General features: G+C 42.6%; 1 protein-coding gene across 1 annotated transcript in view; it reads left to right on the top strand.

Annotated features, from left to right (window-relative positions):
- Positions 1–11,587, top strand: part of LOC100744373 (hapless 2) — a 56,951-nt gene that overhangs the window by 35,701 nt on the left and 9,663 nt on the right. Inside the window, exons 4-6 of the mRNA XM_033321901.1 lie at positions 5,506–5,762; positions 11,247–11,332; positions 11,540–11,587. Of these exons, the coding sequence (XP_033177792.1) occupies positions 5,506–5,762; positions 11,247–11,332; positions 11,540–11,587 (391 nt within the window). The remainder of the gene's footprint in view (positions 1–5,505; positions 5,763–11,246; positions 11,333–11,539) is intronic.

Below are 11,587 nucleotides of genomic sequence, written 5' to 3'. Positions count from 1 at the left end.
GACGACGAAGGGAGAGAACTGTCAGAGGGTGGCGGAGGAGTGGCGCTGGTACCGGTGAAATGCGATAAAGTTGGCGTAGAGGTAATTTGAGTATAAAGTTTTATTCGCAATAATTTAGCCGCGCGTGGAAACGGGGGTTGGTGGAATATAGAAGAGAGAGAGAGAGAGGGAGGGTTGGAAAGGGAAGGTAGTAGGAAGGTTGCAGAGGTGCTCGCCCCCCGGGAAGCGTGCAAGAGCTTGGGTCATATATTTGATGGGATACTTGGCATAAAGTCGCGCATAAAAGTAATGCCAACATTAAAGTTTGTGGTTCCAGAGCCGTGGCACGGCTGAACCTCATCCTCTGCCACCGAACTATGCTGCTACTACTCTCGGAACGTCTCTGCGATTTTACGTTGGTCCAGGGAAGGTAGGCGACCGGGGAACATCTTAAAGTATCGACCTACGTTGCTACCAGCCGTTATGCATCATACGTCGTGACTCGCGTTCGTCTGTAATAGACTTCATCCCCTCTAGGATCCGGAGGATGGTCTGTTTTATGCGATTTTAACGTCAAAGAAAACAATCGTGGATATTACAGCGGCGAATCAATTTCTTGGAATGTATACAAAGTATACTGAAATCGACGTGGTCAAGAATCAGCAGAAGGAAGAAAATAGTTTTATATGAAGAGATAAATGGAAAATATAGGATGAAATTTTTTCATACGAGCAAATTAGCTTGAAAAATTTGTTTCTTAAAATTCATGATTTCTTATCGTATCGAATATATTGCATATATATATGGAGTGTAACTAATGGTACAAATAGGAAGTGGATTTCCAATTAGGTAGAAGCATAATACAGAAATATTAGTTTTTGGAGAAATTAACATTTAGCAGAAAAACATTTCAGAGGAATTTTCTACCACTAATTACATCTTGTATGCTCGTAATATCCAATACGATTATAAATAACTAATTTAAGCATCAATTGCAATTTCAATATCAGATGAATCACTTAAGTATCCGTTTATTTGTTTAAACGCAATTTAGACGATATTCGAACGATATCCAGAAACTTGAAACGAGAGCTATGAAAAGTTGAATTCGCAGAGGCGATTGGTGGCACTTCGGGGTAGATAGTCGAGCAGTTTAGTTCAGGAGTGGCCGTTGGGGAACGATCTGATGGCGCCAGGGGAGGCATAGCTTCTTCCCACGTGGCACCCTCGACACGCTCTACCCTCATAATTCTGCTCGGCCTTCCTCCAGGCGCCACCTCTTGCTTCTCCAAGGCGTCGTAGTCGTAAGAGCAACGAGGAACATCGTGGGGAAGCCAGAAGGACGGAGTGAATTCGCTCCTTGTTCGCCACCGCGAAGGATTGGCAAGCTTCTATACCCATTCCCCCTCGTGAATGGAAACCGCCATGTGATTTTCCAGCAACGACAGTTTTACCCTCTTTCTTACATCCACGGTGGGGCTACAAAGTCACTTCGAAGAGAAGTTATTCATAAACCGAGAAAATATCTGATTGGATTAATCGACCTACATCTTATGTTGAGATACGCAAAAGGATTTCGAAGATATGCAAAATGTATCGAATAAAAAGTGTACTACTGAAAGGGTAAAGGTTGATCGAAATTTTCTGGGACGAAGAATGAAAAAGGTTATTCGAAATTTGATAAAAGAATATCTGATTAGATCGACCTATATATTGCATCGAGGCAGAAAACGAATCAATTGGCACGTGTACGATTTTACGAAAATCTTCTTGACTGGGAAATCTTTTATCAAGATCTTTCAACAATACTATCCGGTTAAATGTCAATCGGTCAAGAGCGTAAAACGAAATGAAAGATCACGTAAGACAGGAACGATTTTTGTTTCATAGAATAGGAAAGAAAGTTGAATGATTAAACGAAATCACGAAAAATCCGGAAGAAGACTAAACCGAAGGACGAAGAGAGAAAAGACTAAAAAGGGAAAGACATTGTCCTAACGACAGAACGTTGGGGTTTCGTACGAACTTTATTCCCATCCGCTGCCCGATTTTCCCGTCGACATCCAACCATAAAGGACTGTCGGCTAGCTTCAACCATTCTCCCTGTTTCCCTATCGAATCAATACGCTCTTGCTCCTTTTAAACAATTTTCTCTTGCCTGCAGCTCACGCAGAACCGAGAAATAGAATTTTCGCTGAAAAATCGACGAAAAATGGTAATTTAAACGAAGAAAGAACAGTTAAACAGTCCGTGTGCTCGGAGTAAATTTCGAATAAATTTCGCGGAGTTATATAAATCATACAAGCTGCGTCTGTAGGGAATCGTTAACGGTCGTTGATACTTATAAATGCATCGATAGCGAACAAAACCGTAGCGAACCCGATGCTAATTAGAAGATAGGAAACGGCTCGTGCACGCCTGTGAGTTTCAGCTCAAAAAGCTGCCGTTTATTTGGCTCTCGAAACGCAGCGTGTGGCAACGGTTCGCACCATCTGTACGCCGATAAAATCTGCACCTGTTGTACGGACGCTTTGGCGTCGTAGCATTTATTAGATCGTCGATCGCGCTCATTATACCACCGGCCCTCTCGTTGTGTTTTGCCGCGTTTCACGGAACACACACGATCCACGATTTCCATCGTTCCTTGCATCGGTCGTTTCGTTTCTGGCTAAATCAAAGCCCCTCGAAGCTCTGGTAATTAAAACACGAACCGACTATTAACGTCCTGTTGCAATACGGCTATTGTTCCTTTTATAATACGGTGTTTGGTGGAAAAGAGCGGAAAGAGAATAGAAAGAGCATGGTAAAAGTAGATGAAGATATCGAGGCTCTTTTACGCAATACTTTAGCAATTGTTAAATTGTTGGCTAGTATAAATTATATCCTAATAACTCGGGACCAACTTGATTCTGGCAACCAGATTTTTTGTAACTGAACGCGCGTTAGACGTTTTAAGATTCGAACAGCTGGCGATCGACCGAAGGGGAATAACCCAAATATCTGATCGTTGGGAAATTTTATAAAATATACACTTTCCATTTCCTTATCTTCTCCACCATAAGTACATCTTCGCAAACGTATTTACACGTCCGTCGATCAGAACATATCCAATTAAAACAACATATGCCCATTTGTAACAATTAATCAGACAAACATTACAGAATCTCCGATCGTATCCGCAAACTGGAGAAAATTGAACTTAGAGAAGATTGATTTGTTTCTGGCGATTTTAATTGTGACATTCTTCGAATCATTCGACAAATAAATTAATCGTAAAACGATCTTAATTCGCCATAAATCTTGTACCATAGTCCTTAAGTAGGTACTTTTAATGTTCGATATCAAATCAACAAATTTACTATACAGATATTGATATGAGAAGATGAATCGTAATATAAACCGAAGCTCTTGTACAAATTTGGTATAGAGATATCAGAGTTGGAAGGTTGAACGATTTAGGATCGTTGCTCCCGGCGTCACCCCAGAGTCTAGCCCTGATAAGGATCGTTGCTAATTGTTGCGAATTGGCGAAGGTGGCGAACGAACCAGGGAGATCGGGCAACAGGTGTCATCTGATTGATCGCCGTAGCTCGCACCCCCACGATTACCTAGCCCACAAACACATCCACGCCAGAAACGAACGACTTAATGTCGATCCATTACGCGCTCGCCCATTACGGCGCGAAACCGCTGACCTATTATACGCGAAAACCTTTCGACTAATACTACTCCTACTCGACACTAGCACGATCGTGAATCAATCGACATATGCTTGTCACACCTTCAAAGGGATGATAACCATATTTTTCAATTCCCCAGTTCCGTTTATGCCGATCAACTTTACGTGTACAAAGATCACCGTAACTAAGCTTCCCCAAACTAAACTTGCAGCTTCCAAACCTAAGTAAATCTATACAAATCCACACCAAATCTAAACGGTATTGCTCAAACAACTAAATCAATAAAATAACCACACTTTTTAACCGTTATCAAAAATTAATTAAAGCGAGCAAAAAGCTTATCAAAAAGCGCAATTAGCCGATCAACTCTCGCCGAACAGAACTTCCAAAGCTCGACCACCCTTACTTGATCATCATAGAGAAGCTTCTACCAGCTTCCAAAGCGGTTTAACTAGCGGTACCCGATCACTTCCGTTCGTCGTGAACATGGTGAAGCCTGAGAGGGCGTAGTCGCTGAACGATCGACGCCTGTAGCGAACGATCTTCGCGGCAGCTTCTTCCGTGAACCGGGCTACCTAGGTACAACCGGCACGCGGCGAGATTAACAACGTTACGCCGTGAATATTCGCCAGGATAATTGATACCGACGTCGTAGGACTGGCTGACCATTGAAACCGGACGCATAATATATCATGGATAATAAGCAGTCGGTGCACGGCCGGATGGTAGGTCGGAAGGGCGGGAAGAGAAGTTGGGGAGGAGGCACGGGACTTCGTTATAGCTCTGTCTGATGTCTACGGACTCCTTGATGCGATTATGATACGCGACCGTTCCGCAGAGTCACGTAGCTATTCTATATCGAAGGTGGAGGCGCTCTGACATGCCTGTCCGGGACAATGGCGAACGACACGCGTTACTTCCGTTGTTGTGTGTTGGTTCACGAATACCAACGTAGAATGACAGAGTCGTGTATCGTAGAAGCGAGTGCTGATGCGCGTTCGAGCGATCGCGGTAGGTAGAGAGAATGATCGTGCGCGAAGTGACCCGCGTAATCGTAATTAATCATCCGCAACTGTGAGCTAGGAAGACCGGTATCTGTTAGTTTCTAGTTATACGAGGGAAAATGTGCGCACGAGAAAATGTGAGATGCACGCTATCGCTCGAAACCTCGATTTATCATTTTCCAATTCTAATAGAACGGTACATATGTAACGTGTATCGGTAGTTTAATTCTTACATTTTTGTATTTAAATATTCGATACGTATTTTTTGAAAACATATTACGGGTACTTGTATCGTAACGAGTACTTAATCGTGTGTTCATTATCTCTGACATATACTGACAAATAATTTTCATCGGAAAGCAATCTCTATAAAGCGACCATATTTATTTAAATAAAGCTTATATGCCTTAATCGCACGTATATTTTTACTTTTTAAGATATTAAGACCGTTTCTTAAGGCCTTCAGACTGCGTTAACTTTGCAATGAAATTTTGTACCATCTTATTTGAATAAAAATAGCCGTATCGAGAACTCTACGAAGACTTCTTCTATAAGTAACTACAGATACAGAGTATCTGACAAATTAATTCGCAAACATTTAATAGAAAAATCCCAGAGAATATATAATACAAAAAGATCTCACCCCTTTCAATGCAAACACTCTCTTACTCCAAATGTTTCGGAGAATTCGATTCGTCGAATCTAAACCGACCAAGTCACGCCTAATACCCGTTTCCATTACTCGGTACAACGTAGTTAAAACCGCGAAGACCAAGCTGATCGCGGTTATTTTAATGAACAAGTGTAACTCTATACACTATGCTGGACTCCATTGTCCGCAGAATCGTGAGGAACAAAGCGGCGGAGAAGGCGAAGCACGCGCATCAACAACAGCAGGCGCAGCAGCAGCAAGGTCAGCAGCAAGGTCAGCCAGGATCAGGTGGTTCCGTGTCGGTGATAGCCCATGCACCTGCCACTGCAGCGGGTCACCCAGCAGCAACCGCTCCCAACGCTTACAGCATCAGTGGCATCCTGGGAATCCCGACGCACCATCAGGACCCCAATGGCAACAGCATCAAGAGAAAACGCACCGACGACGGTGAGTCATTGAATTCTTCGATGTCGATGATCCCTCGACCCGCGATTACTCTTACGATACCACCGCGATCATTCTCGCGATCCAAGTAATTCGAAAGCCAATCCCATTACGCCTCTGTTCATGAGTATTTCAGCATTCAGGTAATAATTAGGTAAATTTGTAAAATGATTACCTACGTTTGTTTAGGTAATATTTAGATTCGGATAATCTATTAAATATACTATTTCTACTATAATTTATTACATACCACATAATATTTCACACAAGGTGTAAATAATGTTTGGGTATTTGAATCATCAGAGATTATAAAACTTAAATCAAAATGTCATCAGACATTCACCAAATAGAATACGCGATGTCATTAGTCCTATGACTCTTGCAAATAATATTTACAAATTTTTGTTCTTTAGGTATCTATCTCGTAAGAATACAAACTTCGATACTATTTTAATTGTCTCTCTAATAATCTGAGTTACGGTTGATGTATAAAAAAATATAGCAATTATTCGAATTATCACGTTCTGTGTAAGATCAACAGTTATCGTAGTATTTATAAACAGAAATGTACCTATCGCATGAATCAAACGTGGCGTAGTATTCGAAAAACAGAAGAATAATCGTAGTGACGGTACCCGGGGAGAAAAAGAAACGGTGGACGAGCTTATGTAAACGTCAGATCGGATCGCAGAAGGCGTCGCGGCTACATTTCACTCGCGACTGTTGCCCAGGAGGTTATATAAGGCCGAGCAAGAAAGGAGATATCGCTTAGATCGACGTTACAGCCGAGTAAATCGGCACGAGTTTCGCCGGAGCCCCTCGGAACACCGAACAATGGAGAAGTCGGTGTGCTTCGCGAAGACGATGATACCGCAGTGACGTTACATCGCTTGTCCCGCTCAATTTGTAAGCTCCCATTGTCTGTACTCCCCGCAAAACTCGAATTTTCGTCACCTTATTTGGTATCATGCAAAAGGGTTTGTGGATCGTCGTCTTCTACAAGTTTGCAACGGAAACAGGGACGAATATAACGGAAACTTTTCAATTCTCTTCTCGAATCGCGTACAATTTATTTTTTATTTCGGTAAATAGCCACAGATTTTATCATAGTCTTAAAATATCAAACCAATGTAATCTAATATCCATCATCTGATATCGTGATTATCTGATTCAATAACATATAATTTCAAATGGCTTGTGCGTTATTGTTCGCGATAAATTCGGGTTACAACATCCTTTTATTTTCAACTAAATTTTTTAGAGAGACAAATATTCAGCATTTATTTGATCCAAGTAAGAATCATTTTTCTATGAAAATGCTGTTAATCCGTTTCCTAATCTCGGTCCCAATCGACGATCTGAATATTTCGTAAAAGTCTCACGTTTCGTTTTAATTTAACTCGACAGACTAATCGTAGATCAAATTATTAATTTACTCTTTTGGATTTTAAATAAGAATCTCGATTTTAAAGACGAGAGAATCTGTATGATTGATTAAATACTTAAATTTAATCTTCGAATTTAAATCTTCGATCTCGGATCTAATTTCGACCACCAGTTACAAACATATCCAAACATATCCCGACCTTAATCAAACTAGATACAGTTAACGATCGAACGATTTCGAGTGTCGCCACGACCCGACCAAGATTAGCTACACAAACGCACACACATACTCACACATGGGGAGTATCAGTCAAACGTCGAGCAGCACGTGCTGCGATTCATTCTGCTGTCATTGCGTGAATAACGCGTCCCGAAATATTCTCGACACGTGCCACTCGACACGTGGCCGACGTGGCTTCAGCCCGAAGACTAACTCCGAACCCGAGTTTTGTACTCGCACACTAATCCCGGTGCAATTCGCTGCTCGTTGCTCGGAGAGGTGCGAACAGAAATCGCCGCTAGCGGTCCACTTCTTTTCCGGTCCGAATCGAATCGTCCCAACCCCTTTAAATCGTTCCACCCCTTCGTTGTTTCTCATGATCCGCCACTAATCATCGTCGCATCGTTCTTTACAAAATGTAGACTCGTATTTTGAAAGTGGAAGTCAGGTTTTAGGCGTTTTACAACTTTTGGAAAATTGTTGAGTACATTTGGAGGAAGTTATGGCTAGACCGTGGACGTTTATGCGTTTGTGAAAGTTTCGAAGGTGCGACAATGCACAGAACACACAATACACATTGGAAATATAATTATTGTAAAAACACTTTTTATAATAATATTTAGCGAATGAAGCAAACCTCTAGCGAGGTCTAGGAAATCTAGGAAAATTATAGAACACTTATGGGAAACTTTGCTAAGTTGTACACTTAGTTTTTGTGTCAAATGACAACAATCTTTCGTCGGTATGGTAAAAATTTGTGCATGAAATATAGTCGAGGCCAAAAATAATTCAAATTGTTCATGAAGAGTTAAAACCAAAACCAACCTTCAATCTGCACAGATATTTACCTAATTTTTCTGAAAAGTAAGAGTGGCAAAAACAAAAACAAAAGAGGCTACGAGAAAAGCATTGACGTTTCCTCGATGAAAAATCCCGTGGACGCGTTTCACACGGTGTATACAGAGATAGACGTATCGATTCGTACATCGCGAGGCTCGCGCAGGGATGCCGATGGTACGCGAGTAATTTGATATAATCGGATTATGAGAGCAGCGATATGCGGTCGCAAAAGTGGTCGCATCCGCGGTGAGAGCACTCAGTGTTTTGTGGCCGGCCGAGGGTACGCGTATTAGATTATAAACTTCACAGACCACAGCGGCTTCTATCCCTAGGCAACGACACATTAGTCTCCCTGTCCTCCGGGGAGATCATCGGCGTTATTCTCGCGAGCCTGCGCCTCTTAACCGGCTGGAATTTCAACGAGCACTGCCGCGATCTGCGGTGAATCCTCGTGCGCGATACGTTTTGTATCTCAGTGTGTAACAAAAAGGGCTATGTCGTTAGAACTAAGCTAAGGAATATCAGTCGCGACATGTGGAATAAATCGGCGTTTAGGTTTTTTTCTTGGTAAAGGATCGGTAAACCACAAATTTGTATTCCTTTTTGCGTCAAGTAAATCGATGGTATCGGTAGGCTCAATTTGTGGACATTCTACGTTTATTTGTACAAGACGCGCCTGATACGATGATACGAACGGTATGAAAGGAATCTTCGTGTTTCAGGCGAAGTGGAATTCTCTGATTTCAATTTAACCGTTTCGGTACACGTGTATTATACGTGGAATGCGGAGACTTCCGTCTTTTGACGGATACTTGTCAGATGCAGTGGAAGCTCGAGGAGGGAAAATGAGTGTAATAAATGTGATAAAATCGTTGCGTCGTTCTTGCTGTTTTTCAAACTACTTACAAGTATTAACAATTCGTTATCTTCGACGAACAATTCTATGGTAGAATTTGTAATTGTTTTTTCCGAAAGGAATAAAATTCTTTTTGCATGATCTGGAGATTCGATTTACGAGAAACTCTATTCAAATCTGTGACTAGAATATTATTAACTTTTAATATACCATCGAATGGTCACGAGAATACTCGCATATTTGTAGATACATTAATCTGCAATTATCTAATTATTGAAATATTCAAACCCACGTAATCTGCAAATAGTGATATCGAAATTTATTCACTCCTGAAGATATCTCGTAGCTATGCTACGTTATACTATAAGATAGCCAATCAACGATATGTTAATTTCCGACTACAATTCTAGACGTATTAGAGAAATGTTAGAAACCGAATTTCGAATCGAAGGTCCCGCGATCAGCTTGATCATGTATCGACAGCGTTATTTATGCGTTCGATAGAGTAGCTAAGACGTGTACTCGAATCGAAGAATCCCGGGGGCTTATTACGAATTTACGAAACAACCTCTCGAGGGAAGCATTGCAATCTATCGGGGCTGTTTGTTGTCGCGTTACATCTGCGCGCTTTTGCCCCATACAGAAATCCAAAAGGCCGTCGTTGTCCCACCCTATATTCGTGGCGTAGGGGACAGCACACCGGGACCAGATTCACCCCAGAGTCCATTATTACCCGTGTATTGTATTGCTTAACATTGACTCAATTGCTTTCGAATAACGCGGCCCTGGTCTCTCGCTCGCGCGTACGCTTTTGCCCTCCACGGGCATCAATCGAATTATTCGATTTACTGCTCTTTTCGGGGGGAGAAACGCTGACCTTCCTTCCGCCATAACTCAACCACTGTCAAATCTGTCAAGGACCAGTGACCGTAATTTTGCAGAAGTTACAAGAATTTGCATTAGACAGCATAACCGGCCGGCGGGCGTAGCTATCGATGAATTTATGGCATCAGCCCGATAGAACCTAAACCGCTGCAAGATTTGCCATTCTCTTCGTAAATATTTAGAAATTTAAGAACACTGGATTCATCGAACGTTAAATACTCGTTAAAGACGCTCTATCGACGGATTTGTTCGTTATTATCCCCTTTTCCCATTTCGTTCTTACGTTCCAGCGAATAACCGAGATCTATTTTAAACGAATTCCCGAACACGTCTACCCTAAACTCTAATGAAATCCAGAAACGTTACACGAAAACCAGGGTCCGCGGCGGGAGCATAGAACGTAGTGGTAGAAAGAGAGAGAAATGGCAGACGATTAACTCGGCCGATCGAATCGTAAAATTCAAGCAAGTTCATGGAAGCCCACGGTACCGGTGTGCCGTGTTTGAAACGGGGGTTTTATAGCGGTCCAGGAACAAACCCTGCCGGTCGAATGGTCGGGACCGTCGGCCGGCCGGACAATCACAACTTGACAGGGAGGTTTAACGAGCCCTATGCTACGTACTCCACCCATCTACCCTCGGATGGTCATTTAATTATTCGAGATACCCGAACGTTGGACCATCTACCCCCACCAAACGTATACCTCGTCTGTTTTCCCTCCCCTTCTACACAGGCTGAAATCGTTGGTTAGTTTCATCCTCCTTCCATGTCCGCCACCCCCGCGGTCCAACACTAAAAGGGTATAACGGTATATGTCCGACCACCCCTTCGCCAATCCACCCACCGATGTACCGGCACTCGTCCCACGTGCTTGTTTCTATATTAAACCGACGGGATGGCCGGGAGATAATAAAGACATATAATGGAATCGAAATTGTTTCTCTATCTATCAATGCCATACACCGTCTCTATGCGCCACCGTTCAACCCGTCCGACAGATTCAATTTAGTTTCGCGTGGCCACGTTTAATTTGTGTCTTGATTCGTGGGTAATACGCGGACCACATATGCTCCCTGACGTAGATAGCCCAATGGGATGGCGTTGGTAGATGCAGAGGCTAATGTAGAGTATTCGTTCGCTGGCCCGATTATCGCGTCCCATTGCGAATACGACAACCACACGGCTAGCTTCTATGATTTCGTTATAGCAATAGTATCGCGTGCCACGATACGTAGCATCCATGACGAGGATGGTTGAACACAGAGACCGCAATGCAGATGGTTTTCGGTTTTGATTGCAGACGACAACCGAGACCTGAGTGATCATCCCGAGGATGACCTGAAGAGACAGCGAACCAACTACAACGGCGACCAATTATACTCGAACGTACGTATCTTTAATTCCATATCTGCTATCCTTTCCTTCTTTCTTTCTCTGTGCCCATTAAACCAGCAAACTATCTAGAAGCATCGGGCAAGAAAGAATCAGGAAGGTAGCTTAACACCTAAGTCAATCCCTCGCGTTTCTTGCGAACAAGTAGCCCGTTCTCCTCGACACTCGAACTTTGCCTGGAGCATCCGGCTTCTGTTGCAGCTATGGTCGAGTAAATGGAGCATCAAGGACGAACACAAGCTCCTGAGT

This window comes from Bombus impatiens, unplaced genomic scaffold, assembly GCF_000188095.3.
Source record: "Bombus impatiens unplaced genomic scaffold, BIMP_2.2 scf_0526, whole genome shotgun sequence".
Classification (NCBI taxonomy): Eukaryota; Metazoa; Arthropoda; class Insecta; order Hymenoptera; family Apidae; genus Bombus; species Bombus impatiens.
The sequence above is the reverse complement of the archived record's forward strand: the minus strand, read 5'-3'. Positions and strand labels throughout refer to the sequence as shown.